At 34.6% G+C, this 17,097-nt stretch overlaps 1 protein-coding gene across 4 annotated transcripts in view; it reads left to right on the forward strand.

The window, feature by feature from the left end:
• Window positions 1-17,097, forward strand: part of LOC145248196 (akirin-2-like) — a 51,213-nt gene that overhangs the window by 24,266 nt on the left and 9,850 nt on the right. For all 4 annotated transcript variants that reach the window (XM_080110059.1, XM_080110058.1, XM_080110057.1 and 1 more), the window contains exons 2-4: window positions 4,163-4,341; window positions 11,680-11,850; window positions 16,037-16,312. In XM_080110059.1, coding sequence (XP_079966185.1) covers window positions 4,194-4,341; window positions 11,680-11,850; window positions 16,037-16,312 — 595 coding nt within the window. In that variant the 5' untranslated portion in view covers window positions 4,163-4,193. The remainder of the gene's footprint in view (window positions 1-4,162; window positions 4,342-11,679; window positions 11,851-16,036; window positions 16,313-17,097) is intronic.

Consider the following 17,097-nt stretch of genomic DNA (forward strand, 5'->3'; position numbering starts at 1 on the left):
TTACCTTTCTTGTCTGCATAATTATTACTGTTATTGATATTATTGTTTACTCACTGGTAGTTTTCACATAGGTCATCATCAAAGATTTCTTTCTGTCAACAACCTGTGGCATTATTATTATTTTTTTTGGGGGGGGGGGTTGTATTACTGTACACATAGATTCGAAAAAGTTGTCAAAAAACAAATATATAACAAATAAATGTTACCAAAGGCAAGATAAGTTACTTTTCTGCCAAACTGGATATAATTTTCGTTTTTTTATTCAATGTAACATGTTTATTCAGCTCGAAAAACATACAGTGTTTACCGATGTATTGGAAAATTCAAGATGGCGTCACACACCCTCTTTAACACCGTAAGTATGGAAAAAGGTGTTATAAATAAAAAACTATACAAAATACTATTAAAAACCCGCCGAATATATGTCAACCTATGTCACGGTAACATATATTGAGCGAGTTTTTAACAGTATTTTATCCGATTTTTATTTATAACATCTTTTCCCACACTTACCATGTTAAAGAGAGAATAAGACGCCATCTTGAATGTTCCAATACATCGGTAAACACTGTATGGTTTTCGAGCTGAATAAACATGTTACATTGAATAAAAACACGAAAAATATATCCAGTTTGGTAGAAAAGTAACTTATCTTGCCTTTGATAACATTTATTTGTTATATATTCGTTTTTTGACAACTTTTTCGAATCTATGTGTACAGTAATACAAACCTTTTTTTTTTTTTTTTTTTTTTTTTACTCACTAGGAGTAGTTACACAGGCCTTGAAAATAACTTGTGGCATTCTCTGGAGTCTGAGTGACAACAAGTCTCCACAGATTTCCAGAATACTCTCCACCTCTTTCGATAACCTTTGCAGATGAATTTGCATTATCGCAACAGCTGTTTACCATTGATTTCTCGTTGGCAGCGACCATTGGTCTTCACTGGAATTTGAGTAGCAATAAGCCTCCCCAAGATCCCATTCCTCTTTGCACTCATCCAGGTCTGGCTAGTGCTTTCTCTCCTCGGTTTTTCCATCTTGCTTGACCTCCTTGCTTATTTTGTGTGGCGTCAGTTCTTGGTGACACACAAAAGATAGAAGGGAAGCCAGGGGTGCAGGGGATTAACTTACAATTATACAATTTCAGTTTTCATGATTCCATGTGATGGTCCTTTGCATTTTACATCTGTAGCCATTTCTGTATGTCAAGTTTGTGCTTATAGCTCACGTGTTAGTATTAGTCTTCGTGTTCAAAGGTTTTCTTTAATATCTGAGCCGTTGTCATTACTGTTATCTGTTGTATCATATCATCCTTCTTGATCCTCCTCAATTATTTGGTGTGGCGTCAGTTTATGGTTTCATAATTTCATGTGATGTTCCTTTGTGTTTTGCATCTGCAGCCGTTTCTGTGCCCAGTTTGTGTGTAGTTTATGTGTGGTGTTAGTCTCCACATTCAAGGGTTTTCCTTAATATTTCTGCAGTTTTCATTATTGAAATTCGTTGTATCTTCTCAGCCATCCCTCTGATTCCAATCTCTCCCATTTTTTTTCAAAGTTTTTCAGTATTGTTCCTAGCACTTCTACTATTAGTGGTTTTATCTTGACTTTCTTCATTTTGCAGATCCCTTTGAGCTCTCTGACCAGTTCCATGTATTTGCTCCACTTCTCAGTCTCCTTGATCTTCACTCTGTGGTTTGCTGGAACGGCAAAATCTACAATCTGGCAGGACTTTTCCTTTTTGTTAAGATGGGTTTATCCGTTTGTATATCCATGTCCCATAGGATCTTGTGATTTTCATTTTCCATTACTGCTGCCGGTTTGTGCTTGTACCATTTATCTGTGTGTTCAAGATGCAATTATTTGCATAAATGCCAATGTATTGCCTTCTCCACTTGATCGTGTCTATTTTTATATTCTTTTTGGGATAATTTGCTGCATTCACTTATCATATGATTTATTGCTTCACCCCTTTGTCTGCAGAGTCTGCATTTGCTGTTTTCTTGTGTCTTGTTGATCCTTCCTTTGATGTGATTGGTTCTAATTGCGTTATCTTGTGCAGCTGTTGTTAGTGATTCAGTTTCCCTACTTTAGGTTTCCTTTTTGTAACCATTTCCAAGTGCTTTCGTTGGTCTCTTTTTTCGTAATCCTTACGAATCGTCGCTGTAGCTGTTTTACTTCTCATTTTTCTTTCCTCGTCTTATTCCTCGTCTCTTCTTCTTCTATCTTGTTTGTTTCTTCCGTTTCTCTTGCTGCAGTAATTATTCTTTCATTTCTTCTGCATTATATATTTTTCTAATTCTTTTTTGTGTTATTTACCCAGTCTTCTATACAGACCAGCCCTCTTCCTCTGTCTTTCTTTTTTGGTCAGTCAGTATCATCATTTGGGTGTAGTGCATTGTGCATCGTCATTAGTTTCCTGGTCTTCTGATTGAGATTCCTTAGTTCTTCTTTGGCCCAGCTTATAAACGGTCCAGAGTATCTTATTAGTGACACTGCCCATGTGTTTATTCCTTTAATTAGATTTCTGCTTCATGTTCATCTAATACCCTCATTTCTGTTCGATTGTGCAGTATTATACCTTCTGTTGCTTCTAGTTTTCCCCTCCTCATGGTCAGCAGTGCACACTTATCCATACCGAATTCCATTTGGATTATTATTATTATAATTATTATTACTAGCGGGACCTGTGGAAATTCCACAGAGGATGCATTCACATGCAATATATTGATGTTGGCATTCTGCAGACGTTCAGCGTAAATGGAGATGCTCTGATATTATTGTACCTATTTACAATGCCTCCCCACGGAACAGAGTTAGACACCAGCGTCGTTTTTTAACGAGGAGACAAGGTACAAAAATAAATAAAAATTGTCTCAGTTGTGAAGGACTGCTCCTCCACCGAAAGAGAACAAGAAATGGAAGTGCAGCATCTTTGTTGAAACTGCAAAAGTATTTATCTAAGCTAGCTGGGACCCCTGCATGGTCCGGTTGTAAACTATGCTTAAATATATTTTAATTCTTATAGGGTTAAAATTCTATCGATTTTTATATATTATAAAGTTACGATTTCAAAAATAAAAAAAGGATATCCATATGACTTGGATGCATCAGCTTGAATCGAAACTAAAACCAAAACTAAGAATAAAAAAATATGTGTATATATATATATATATATATATATATATATATATATATATATATATATATATATATATATATAACTTGAGTTCCTTCAGCTATAATCGAAATCAAAACCAAAACCAAAACTTATGAAAAATTCTTGATAAAATTATTTATAAAAAAAAATAGATTACTAGAGTGCTATCAGCTATAATCGAAACCGAAATAAAAACTTATGAAGAATTCTTGGTAAAATTATTTATTACAAGAAATGGAAGTCCATAAAAATTAAACAACAGTCACTCTGATGTAAGTGTGACACACAAAATAAATAACACATACACTATGATATTAATATATATATTTTATTATTATTATTATTATTATTATTATTATTATTATTATTTACTCACTAAGAGTAGTCACACAAGCCATCATCAAACATTTCTCTTTTTTTTAGTCTAATATATATATATATATATATATATATATATATATATATATATATATATTGCAAAACATTCCAACTACCAGTCATTGAATGCCCTCTGACTGTTTACTATGTACGCATGTCAAATTGACATTTATAAGTACTTAATTTTCCTCAGTTATTGCATTAATTACCAGTGGACTTAAGATAAAATGGTAGCCTACAAAGTCAATGGTGACTTTGGGACTGGGTTCCAATCTTCTGACCAGCAGTAATTATCACTTCCTACACTGATGATTGCGTAAGAATTGAAACATTAGTGTCTGTAGATACAAAAATATTTGTTAATATTTATTTATAAGATTATGTGTGTGTGTGCATGTATTTAGTAGAATATCTGTCTCTTGACGCTATACACAATAAATATAGCATTAGTTTTAAGTTTTAATGGGTTTCTTTTCTTTAATAGTATGGTTTCAGTGGTACTTCCTAAATGGTAATGTTTGCAAATAATTTTCGGACGCCATATTTTTAAAAATTTTTTCTCTTCTTGAAATCGATATAAAAAATTTGGAAAATTTTACCTAAATAGTTAATTTATTTTTTTTTAGAAAATTGTCTCCTCAAAAACGTCTGAGCAAGATGGCCAGTGCTGCTACGCTAAAGAGGCGCTTAGAGTTCGACCCACTTTATAGGCCATTACAAAAACGGCGACGATGCTTACCCTTAACAAGACTTAAACAAACTCCACCGTCAACTGTTGGAAATGTCTTACCAAAATTAACACAAGGTAAGATTTTTGTTTGTCTTTTATTAAATCATCATCATCATCATCATCATCATCATCATCATCATCACCACCACCACCACCACCACCACCGATTTAATGTCAGTTTACATATTGGCATGTGTTGGACAGCTTTAAAAATTTACTTTCAAACTAACTGTTGTGGTATACAATAAATGCACTCTTCCTTTTACTATAAAGACCGTGAGAATATGCCTCACAGCATGATGCACAAATTATGCAAATTTAGCAGTCCTTATTTTGTCCTTTAGTCCTCACATCCAATGAGCGATATTTCTGACAAAGGGGAAAGAATTGCTATTTTCTGAGTCAAAATCTCTTCAGCTAACACTTATTATTAACTAGTTTTTGATCTTGAAATAGTATTTTATTTGTCCTCCGAGAAATGAAGGATTGCACCTAGTAATTCACTCCTGTTTGTCTGTTCGTTTGTTTGCACTTTTCTTTATAATCACACCTTGGATTTTTTGGAAATTCTGCACAAATATAAGTCATCGTGAAAGTAAATTTTTGCCAGGACAGATTTTTCCAGGATAACTCTGGTTGCCCCACTAGGGGGTATTATAGGGGTAAAATCGCCCCCAAATCGTTCATCCATTCATTTGTTCGCACTTTCTCAATAACCACGCCTTGGATTTAAAAAAAAAATTTTACACAAACGTTAGTCATCATGAAAGTAAATTTTTCGCTCGTAGAAGAGGACTCCACATGCTCGGCTTGGTTGATTTTATTTTTAATTTTTTAGCGTCTTACATCAAGTGGCTTTACGCCTTGTCTGGAGCGATTGCTATTAAAAGAATGAAAAAAAAAAATTACCATACTTTTTATTTGTTCAATATATTTTGTTTTCATTAAATACAGAGCCGTGTCTTTCTGCATTAACCTATTTCTGCCCATGTCTTTATTGATCCCTCTCTTTCTTTTTATCACTTCTTCCCACACTTTCTTTCCCTACGAACCGTATCTGCTACTTTAACTGTTCTACAGATGTTGACCCAAGAACTTTCATCTATTCTTTCAACGTAGCTACTCTGGAAAAGTTCCTTTTCTGTACACGTCTCCCTATATTATCAAAATGCTTCTAAGCCTGTATTTAATACTTACATTACACATTCATCCTATAATTCTCATATCATTCCTCTCCATGCAACACATGTCCTCAACCTTCATTTCCTCTCAGTACAGACTAATCAGTCTCCTGTGCATCATGAGTAAGTTGCTGGAATTTGTGTTAAATAGAGACGTAGTCAACCACCTCAGCAAAAATAACTTACTCGGTGGCATACAATATGGTTTCTGTCCTGATGAGCTTAGTGTAATATTACACAGAATTTGTAAATCTTTCGATAGGGGTTTCGTTTCCAGAGCAATTGCTCTTGACATATCAAAGGGTATAGCATAAAGGTCTACTTCACAAGATTGCCAGCTAAGAAAGGTTTATAATAGTAGTGGTTGATGGGCAGAAATCAAAAGCTTATAGTATCAATGCTGGTGTTCGTTAGGGTTCCATTCTGGGTTCAACTCTCTTCCTGATCTTCTTCAATGATCTCTCAAATCACAGTCTTAGATCATTTGTAGACATTTACGCAGATGGCACTACCATTTATGGCAATACTTCAAAGGTTGGAAATGACCAAGATCTCTCTGATTTTTTCTATTCTGATCTTGAGCAAAAGGTAACTGGTAAATTTTAATGTATCAACAACCAAGCTTCTCTCTTTCCATCACCAACACTCTGACTTCTATCTGAACCCAATTGACATTAATGGTTCTCATCTTGGGGAAGCATCATGTGTTGACAAGCTTTTGGGTTTGACCTTTACTCCTGATCTGAAATAGAGCACATACATAAAATCTCTTGCCAAAGTCGCTGGAAAAGTGATTGGAATATTCTATTGCTCTAGTAGGTATCTCACTGCTGATGTGTTACATGATAAGGGCTGTCCCCTTTTCATGTAAGTATAAAAATAGGGAATCAGTTAAATGTAAATATGAAATAGGATAGTCAAGGATTCGAACTTGCGAAGCTATACTTGGAATTGAGAATTCCAATCATAAGTTAAAATAAACACAGAATGTTATAAATGGAATGTCCAGTTAAATTGTTGATTCTGTTAAAATATTTAATAAATACAATTTGGATGGAAACTATTTACATTCTTAGAAAGAAAACATAATAGAAATTTGGGTTACAGAATTAACAAATAGGTTGAATTCCTTTATGAAATCAAATCTGTTGCCAAGGCCGCTGGAAAAATGGTGGGATCTTTCTATCGATCCAGTAGATATCTCACTGCTGATGCTATTCTCTATCTATATAAGAGCCAGGTACGTCCAAGGATGGAATACTGTTGCCACATCTGGGCAGGAGCTGCTAGAAAGGACTTGTCCTGCCTTGATAGAGTTCAAAATAGACTTCGTAGCCTCATAGGAGATGTCCTTTTCTCCTCCTTGCAACCTCTATCTCACAGAAGAGATGTTGCGAGTTTGTCTCTGATGTATCGTTATTTTCATGGAAAGTGTTCAACTGAGCTTCAGTCTATGGTCCCCCCTCGCCAAACTTTCACAAGAAACACTCGTCTAGCTGTAAACACTATCAATAATTTCCCCCACTCTTTATCTGTGCCTAAACCTAAATGTAGATTCCATGAACAAAGCTTCTTTCTTAGAACTGCACGCCTGTGGAATTGTCTTCCGTTTTCCTGCTTTCCGGCTGACTACAATATGGTTGTGTTCAAGTCTAAAGTAAATAAGTTCTTGATGAGCCGTTCCATATAAGTTATTAAATTTACCAAATTTTCATTACTAATGATTACTATATTGACCAATTTCTACTGTACACTCTTTAACCCTTATCCTTGAGTGGCCTCTGGGCCTTGATAATGTGGTGATGCCTTTGTAAAAAAAAAAAAAAAAAAAAAAGAGAATGGAAAATGTTATTGTAAAGTGAGTTACGTAAAATTAGGTTAGAGAAGGATTAATGCCATGGGTCTCATATTCACATGCTCGGTCGTGCAATGACGTCATGAGTTATGAATTTAGTTAGATAAGTGAGAATCGGGATCAGAGTAGAGAGAAGCAGAGAGGTTCAGATCGATTCTCCGTTAGAGTCAAGGCATCCTCTAGAAGTGAGAGGCTTTTAGAAATAACAATGTAACAACTTTGAATCCCTGAGATAAAATCACGTTCGACCGGTCGAAGAAGAAATAAACGTATCATCATGTGTTTTTGTATCTGCGTCGTCGTGTTGTTATTCAACAGAAAAGGTATTGTCGATTTATGTTATAAGAACCTTGATAAAATCATCATCTAAAATATGTGTTAGAAAGTATATGCGTCAGAGTATAAATGTTATAGAAACACTCCCGTTCACAGAACTGTCAAAAGTATAAATGTCAAACTATCGGTCTATCTATCAAGATATCAAATCTTCTCCAAAATGTATTTATATTTCCCTCTCTTTATATATACTTGTTAATGTCCACATCTCTTCTCTAACAATGTTAATATCTCTCATCTCTTCTTACAACATGAACATCTCTTACTCAACACTAATCTCTCGTAAGACTCTCACAAAGAACAATACAAATACATACGTCATCTTTTAATAATAATAACACTACATGACATGCAATCTTCTACCTATATAAGAGCCAAGAAAGTCCTCAGAGTACCCTATCTTGCCTTGACAGAGTTTAAAACCGGCTTTAAAACCTGGTAGGTGACGCATTTTTCTCTTCCCTGCAATCTCTTTCCCACAAAAGAGAGGTTACTAGCCTGTCTCTGCGCTATCGTTATTTTCATTGCAAGTGCTCGTCTGAGCTCCCATCTATGGTCGTCCCCCCCCCTTGCCAAACTTTCACATAAAAAACATGTCTAACTTAAAACGCTATCAAATTCCATGAACGAAGCTTCATCCCTAGAATAGCCCATCTGTGGAACTCTGGTCTGCTGATCTGCTTTCCAGCTGATTAAAATATGATCGTCTTCAAGTCTAATGTAAACAAATTCTTGGTAAGCAATCCCCTTAAATAATCAAATTATGATAAATTCCCACTACTAACGATCGCTACACTGTTGTCCCAATGACTACTGTACACTTATTAATCCTTATCCTCAAGTGGCCTTTAGGCCTTGATAAGTGGTGACTCCCTTGTAAAAAAATAAACTCTTCCTTAGATTGGCAATAGTAACGCTCTGCATTCCCTGAACTTACTCATGTTACCGCTGCAGGTTGTCCTAAAACCAACATAATCTTTACCATTCTTGAAATGGCTCTTTCCTTGTTGCCTGCGGTATGTTGCTGGTCCTGTGCAGGTCTAGGTCTACTTTCTAAGGCTTTGTCTTATGTCTTTAAGAAGGGAGTTAGTTTATTGGTAATCGCCTGAGGCGCTCCTAGCAGGGCGGCCCAGGCATTTTTTGCATGTCAGAGTGTTCCTCCTCTGGGGCACTGGCTCTTCAATCTCACTTTCCGATGTATGTGTCACGTCTTCTCGCTGAGGGAGATAAATTCCTACTCCATTCACTCCTAAGTCTTACAATTCCACTTGCACCTGCTCCACCCTGTGCTCCAATGGCGACAAATTCGTCTTTTGAACCAAAAACTGAGACTAGTAGTTCAAATACATCCTTTGGTTATGTTTTCGCTTACCAAGGCATGTATGAATCAGTCGCCAACGCGAACCTAATTTCTTGCTCCTCTGTTGATGAAATCACTCAGACATCTGATAATTGATAAATAGTAATCAAAGTGTGTTCAGTGTCCTGGATAGAGCAAGTGTGTTTTAAATCCAATGTTATATAGTTGGTCTATATAATTTATTGGTTGCAATTTTATATTTAATGCATGCCAAAGTATATACACACTGCTGTTATTCTTTAGCCATGGTTTTTTAAATCAAGCAGACAACTTATTAAGTCAACATACAAGTTTATTTACATTTCACTGATAACATATGACAAGAGAGAAATCGATCTAGTATGTGGTTTGGTGATGTTGTAAGCGACCAAAGAAATGTCATTCATCTAACTGCTGCCTCTCTCTTGCCTCTTTCTGGCTGACTCGTATCTTTGTTTTCTTATGTCTTATATTGAGATTAAATCACATTACTCGATCGAAATGTTTCATTGTGCTATTTGGAATGTGCCTGTCTTTGGTCAACATTCCATTTCAGATTAAAATATATGTCATCCCATTGTTTATATACAGTATAATCATGTTGACATACCAGTTCCCGTCAGATCATCAAAGTTTTTTAAATTTTTTTTTACATAGGAGTCACCACTTATAAAAGCCCAGTGGCCACTCGAGGATAAAAGTTAAAGAGTGTACAGTAGTCAAGCAACGTTGAGCCTGTTCATTACTAAAGTGAGTGACAAATTTGAGAATTCCAGGCACTTATGTAGGAGGACGTCGACACTTCCCCGCAAGTGTTGCAAAAACCTAATGCTGTTATCTCCCCTAACGGGGATATACATTTGACTGGGGATCACTTGTGAATTTCATACCTCCATGAAACTTCCTCCTTTGGAGGAAACTGGTTGAACCCGAATAGGGTTAGTGTGGTTTGATGAGTATGCACACATCCCATTATTCCTGCTTTTAGATGAATTTCCATGACCCCAATTCTTCGATGTGAATGTAAAGTTGATTTCCCTTGCTTTAATTGAATTACGTCAACAATCAGATTTAACATCTGGCTTTGCCTGGATCCTGAACTTCTGTATATGTAATCCTCAATGTTTTACTGGCGTTGTCTATCACCTATACAACAGCTGCATTGCCCGAGAAAAAGACTTTCTTTCTTATTTTTTATTATGATGTATACTAGATAGAAGTACATGGTGTTTGCCTGCCAGCCCAAATAAAAATAAGATAGTCTCATATATGATAAAAAGTATAAGTTAGTTAATCCAAAGTGCCCAATATCCTGGATAGATCAGGCCTGTTTAAAGGCTGCCTTGTTCAGGAAAACAATGTCATTATGTTTTGCTGTTTGTTCAGTATTCCAAAAATAGCATGTGTGTTCAAACGCAACTTCATTTCTTGTTTTTGTTTTATATGACATGGGCAACGTCAGGTAACCCTGCTAATCTGTTACATAAAGAGCAGTTTTCTATGTGTATTTCGATGTCTAGCTAAAAGTCAAAAGCTACAAAACAAACACCTACAAAGTTGGTATATTTCTGATTGGCGCTGCCCTAGATGTGTAATATCTAAAATATAGTAAAAATATTTATTCTTTGGAGGTCAATTGGGTCAGGTTTCGTCAGGTGAAGGGGTCGGTTTTCAGTGTTATTATGTATTAATTTGAAAAAAAAATGTTGGCTCATTACTCAAGAAACCAGAGAGAAAAACTGTTGTTTTAAAATAATAAGTAGGGCTAGGACAACAACGTATTCTTTTCATTGTTTTGACTTTCGAGTATGTATCTGTTGATATCTTATATGCTTTTATAGAGTGATGTGGTTCTCAGTTGATTAACTGTGTCGGATATATACTCGAGAGTCAAAACAATGAGAAGAATATGCTGTTGTCATAGTCCTTACATTAAGTTTCTTGCATATGCATATGAGAAAGAAAGAGAGACAGATTGATAGACATGTTTCAGAACCCCTAGATATATTGTATACACCTGCTGTAGGGACGAGACAGACTTTCCAGAAATCATGTGACTTTGTAAACTACTGGGTCACTTCTGAACCTCTAGGTATCACCCAAACCTTTTCTTCTAAATAATAGGTGTCATTATGTGATGCTACATAATATTTTTGATTCCACAATTTATCTACAAGATCGAACTCCTTGACAGAATCACATAACATTCCTGTTACTGCTAGTATCCTTCCTGCTAATATCTATTATTTTTCCCCAAAAATGTTCATTATAGAAAGAAAAAAAATGTCTTCAGTACAAACGAGGAAACGAGGATAAAAAACAAAAAATAAAAAGGGTTTTTTCTTTCCATTAATTTAATTTTAAAAAATTCAAAATAACTGAAAACAAAAAGAAATGTTATTTTTTTTCTTAAAATTGATATAAAAATTTGAGATTTAATTTTAATGTTAAACATATAATTTTGAATAAAAAATTGGAAATTCAATTTTCATTTTTAATATTTAATTTTTCAATATAAAAAAAATGCAAATTTGATTTTCATTTTTAACATGATTTTTGAATATAAAAAATTGGAAATTTGATTTTAATTTTTAACATGATTTTTAAATATAAAAAATTGGAAATTTAAATTTTCATTTTTTATATATAATTTTTTAATACTTTAAAATTCAACTTTAATTTTTAAATTTTTCTCCAAAAAGAAAGACATGGCAAATTGGTCGGTGCTGCTACGCTAAAGAGGAAGCTAAAATTTGCTCCCCTTCATAGTCTATCACAATATACTCCAAAACGGCGACGAAGCATGGCACCAACAGGATCTAAACAAGCACCACGATCAGCTTTTAACAATATCTTACCAAAATTATCACAAGGTAAAATTTATCGCCATTTTTTTTTTTATATCATTTTATTTCATAAACACATAAATGAAGCATTGGCACAAGTAATCAAGAACCTTGACAATAAGATACATTTACAATTAGAAAGATATGCCCATCTTTTTTTTTTTTTGTTTTTTTTTACATAGGAGGCACCATTTATCAAGGCCCAAAGGCCACTTGAGGGTAAGAGTTAAATAGTGTACAGAAGTCAATGGGACAATATCATAGTAATCGTTAGTAGTGGAAATTTGGTAAATTGGATTACTTAAAGGGAACGGCTCATCAAGAATTTGTTTACGTTGGACTTGAAGACAACCATATTGTAGTCAGCTGGAAAGCAGGCAAACAGAAGAGAGTTTAATATCCAAGCAACATTAAGTCTAACATTGAAAAACATAACATGCATTGATCTGACTACTGTTCTCATCTTGAGTGTTATTTGCACAAAGTTTTGGTTGGATTAGCCTTCGACCGTCCTCAGGTATATTGGTTGCTGTTTGGGAAAGAAAAGAGAAAAGTTACTGGCTCCGTAGATATTTTTGTATTCTTTGAGTTAGTCTCTATCTTACTTTTTTTTATTTTTTATTTTCATTTTATTTTATTTTTATTTCGAATTTGTGTAAAAAAAAAATTGGTTGACAAAGGGGAGTCAACTTTAATAAAAATCAACAGGAGATTATTTCCCTACGTTGCTGAAATTTTAAAGGTGTATAATGTTTGTTTGTTTTCTACAATTAGAGGCTCCCAAACGCGACTAATTTTTTTTCACAAATTTGAAGCAATAACCATAAAATAGAGACTAACTCACAGAATACGAAAATATCTACGGAGCTAGTAACTTTTCTCTTTTCTTTTCCAAACAACAAGCAAAATGCCTGAAGATGGTTGAAGGACAATCCGACTGAAATGTTGCACGAATAACATTCAAGGTGAGAACAATAGTTCGATCAATACAAGTAATATAATCAATCAGCCCTCATCTAAAAAATTTAGAATTTAAAAAAATAAAAAAACTTATGAATCAAAGTGAATTTGGAAAACTCAAAGAAAAACACCATAAAGATCTATTTTACATACTGGCATGTGTTGTGCAGCTTTAAGAAATCGATTTCCAAAGTAACCTATCTCTGGCCTTTATTTATCCCTCTTTCTCTCAAATCTATGTTTATGACTTTTTCCCTAAAAATATTTTTCACTGAAAAGCAAGAACATTTTTTTTTCAGTAAAAAAAAAATTAAAAATTCTGTGATCTGAATCGACATAGTTTTTGATTTGTATTTTTTCTTTTACAACTAGGCCCTGTCGGTGGGGTATTAGAATACACCGACTGCCTCCCTGCAGAGGGTAAAAGTCCCTCAATGGGGGTCCTGAATATGACCTTAAACTATACCCAGTGGTGAGGCCCCAGCTTGCGGGCTTTGGGGAGTGTGGAGCCACCCTTTAATTACCATTGCTCCCAGGTCCACTCTGACCCAGAGTGGTAGTACCTGTTAGGGTTCCAACTATGGGTTAAATAGAAACCGACTTGAAAACAACAAATATATATTCTATTAAAAATTTTTTCTTCAAAATCTTTCGATTCAGCAAGGGTTGATATGCCGTAAAACAAAAAACAACCAACCAAAATCTTTTACAACTGCTGTATTTACCAAAAGACTACTATTTTCTTTGTTGACTTTCCGTCTAAGCAGGGGGTAATGTAGCAGTCATGAATAAAATAAAGATTTATTTCCTCTCGTGAATCAATGTTAAGTGATTTGGCCACACACTGACCAATCAGCTTCCAGGGCACATTGATTCCATCTGTCAACTATGGAACTTCTTTAGCCCATTAGGGAATCATGGCTGGTCAGTAGAGTGAGAATTAGGAAGTATTGAAGACATCCATCCATCCATTCTATCTCTCTTCTGTCCTTGACCACTGGATGCACCAGCATTGACAATCTTTGCTGAAGAAAAAGAAAAATTTATTTTCTCTCGTGAATCAACTTGCTAAGTGATTTGGCTACACACTGACCAATCAGCTTGCAGGCGCATTGATCTGCAAGAGAAATTAAGTCTTTACTTTATCTATAACTATTTCAAAATAACCGAAAAAAATTAATAAATAAAGTAATAATAAAAACACAAAAAACCTGTTCCTTGATAAAAGTTTTGTTTCTTTAAAGGAAAAAAAAACGAACCTTGATATGTACTTTAAGTCTAACATTACTTCCTATTCGACAGTTTATGGCTTCAAAATTGCTTTCATGGAGTAAATATCATGCAAAACATTTATCTACTGTGAAAATGCAAACAAACCAAAAATATCAATAGCGGCATTAATTTAAATTTTTGTAGTGATTATATGAATTATTAAAATTAATATTTAGATCATTAATTCATTAAAAACTTGTAATTATCTTTATTAAAACATATCAATAATGTAAATATTAATGAAAGAAAATAAGAAACGAAATTTTACTTCGACTCCTTAGTTCCCATTTTTTTCTTCAATTTATTACAAAAAATCTTTAGTAAATGCCATATTATATTCCCATTTAATTTATTTGCCAAAAAAACCCAAAAAAACAATCATGCTTCAATTAACAAAAAAAAAAAAAAAAAAAAAAAAGCAAACAAACCAAAAATATCAATATCGGCATTAACAATTAAGATTTTTTTTAGCGATTAACTGAATTGTTTAAATTGATTTATACTAGCAGAACCCATGGAAATTCCATGATAGTTGAAAAGTTTTAAAACACATTTAAATGAATGAATGAAATAAAACAAATAACAACGTTTTTAAAGCAATTTTTTTTTTAACCTTTTAAAGCTAAAAATAATTGATTTAAAAATCCAGAGTTTTGTTTCAATGAAAATTCAATACACAACAAATTGTTTTTTTTTTTCTGAATAACTTTTTTATATAAATTACAAATTCCGATTCCAATACAGCTGATGTGCTAACTGTAATATCGTACAGAATCAGTGAATCGATTGTTGGTGACTTCGTTTCTAGAGCAATAGCTCCTGACATATCGGAGCTTTTTGATACACAAACCTTTACTTTACAAGCTTGCTAACTATGGCATATCTGAAAGTGTCTTCTCAATCATTAAATCCTTCTGAGTCCAACCCTCTCCCTGATTTTCATCAACGATCTCTCAAATTACAGTCTAAGATCATGTGTTAACATTTATGCAGATGACATAACCATCTATAGCGACACTTTAAAGAGCATTAATAATAAGGATCTTTTTGATTCTCTCTACTTGGAGCACATCATGAAATAGGGGAAAAAGATAGCTGGTTACTCTTAATGCCTAAAATCAAGCTTTACTCTTTTTACCACCAATGCTCGGATCCTCACTTTACTCCATTGAAATGAATCTCCTTGAATAATCTCTTTTCTTCGATAAGCTTCTCGGACTGACCTTCACTTTGTACTAACATCAAATCTGTTAAAATTGCTGGAAAATGGTTGGATTGTTCTCTATCTCCAGAAAATCTCTCTCCTAATACAATTCTTCATCTGTATAAGATATATTCGAAGATAGAGTATTGTTGTCATATCTGGGGGAAAGTGCCTCTTTGAGCATCCATTTTTGCATTAACAGAGTACAAAATTGACTTCCAAATCTAGTGGGAGAAGTCCTCTTTTCTTCCCTATAACCTCTTTCTCAGAAGTGATGTTGCTTTTTCCCTATTGTTATTTTTGTAGTAGGTGATCGACTTCTCTTGAATCTAGCCCCCCCCTCCATAAAACATTAATTGCAAAACTTGTTGAGCTACAACTAGTCAATAATTTTCCTTTCTTTCTGTCTATTTCAAACTAAAGGAAACTTCCATAAGCAAGAACTATCTGTGATACACAATATCACGAGGCTGCTTATCAGCTGAATATAACATGTTCGTTTTGTAGTTCAATATTAATAAATTCTTGTTGAGATGTGCTTAAGTTAAATCAAATTCTGTCTAGTTTCAACGATCTTTACCAATTCTCAGTGTTCTCGCTGTCAACTCTTTAACTCTTATCCTTGAGTGGCCTTTAGGCCTTGATAAGTGTTGACTTGCTAGTACATGAAAGAAACAAAACCATAAGATCAATGCTTCTGTTTCCTATGCCAAGTTTGAAAGTAACGCATGTCTGTTTTGAAATGTTCTGATCTCATTGTCACTTTTCTCTTTACAGAACAAATAGCTGCTAATATCAGCTTGGAAATCCAGAGGTTACAGCGACGGAGACAGTTACATTACCAGCGGACAAACAGTCCGCCTCCTCAGGAGGCTTGTAGTAGTTCGCAGTCGAACACATCTTTACTGTCTCAGAATTCGCTTTCCCCCAGCAAGAAAGACGCCCCTTTGTTTACCTTTAAGCAGGTGACCTTGATCTGTGAACGAATGCTCAAAGACAGAGAGTCGCAGGTTAGAGAGGAATATAACTTGGTATTGTCAAACAAGTTAGCAGGTACAAAATGATTTTTTTTTTTTGCTCATTTTGCAAAAATCCAAATTGTTAAAAATGAAGAACAAATCCTTACTCTTGATGACTAGCTTTATTTATCCAGCATTGTACAGATGGAAAGTTTTAAAAGAAGACTAGCGGAGGGTACCCGGCGTTGCCCGGGTGTTTGGAGATGTGTATGGTTTTGGGTAAATCAAAACGGGGGGGGGGGGGCTTAAAATAAAAAAAAAGTTTTGGTAGGTTAGTATGAGGATCGAACCCGAACCCTTGAGGCAAAGTTGGAAGTTAAAGTGTGAAAAAAAATTGTGCGACGTTAACCACTGGGCCACCGCGACATACTAACAGAAACACCTTTGAATTTAAGTAATAAAAACAGAATTGACATGTAGCTGCAATAAAAGTTAACTCTACTGCTTCTATTTGACCTCATTAATGAGGTCATAGAAGTCACGGAGTTAACTTTTGCTGCGGGGCAGCTTTTGGGTTTGGGTTCACAGTCAAACACATCTTTACTGTCTCAGAATTCGCTTCGGTTTTTTCCCCCAAGATGTTGAGGAGGGGAACCCAGCTCCCCATTCTCCAGATTGAATAGCAATTGTCTGATATATGGAGTTTAGCCCCACATTGATCAAAGCTAATTGCTTCTGGACGTTTCCCAGTGCGATTGCCGGGAACAGTTGCTTTGAATTAGTTTTGTTTTTTTATACGAAAAAGCTGAACGAACATTTTGTAAAAATCGACGTAAATAAATCTAGACGCTACATGCGTTCCCAAATCCTAGATATTAT

The sequence above is a fragment of the Euprymna scolopes genome, chromosome 26 (assembly GCF_053919585.1).
Source record: "Euprymna scolopes isolate OS-2025 chromosome 26, ASM5391958v1, whole genome shotgun sequence".
Taxonomy (NCBI): Eukaryota; Metazoa; Mollusca; class Cephalopoda; order Sepiida; family Sepiolidae; genus Euprymna; species Euprymna scolopes.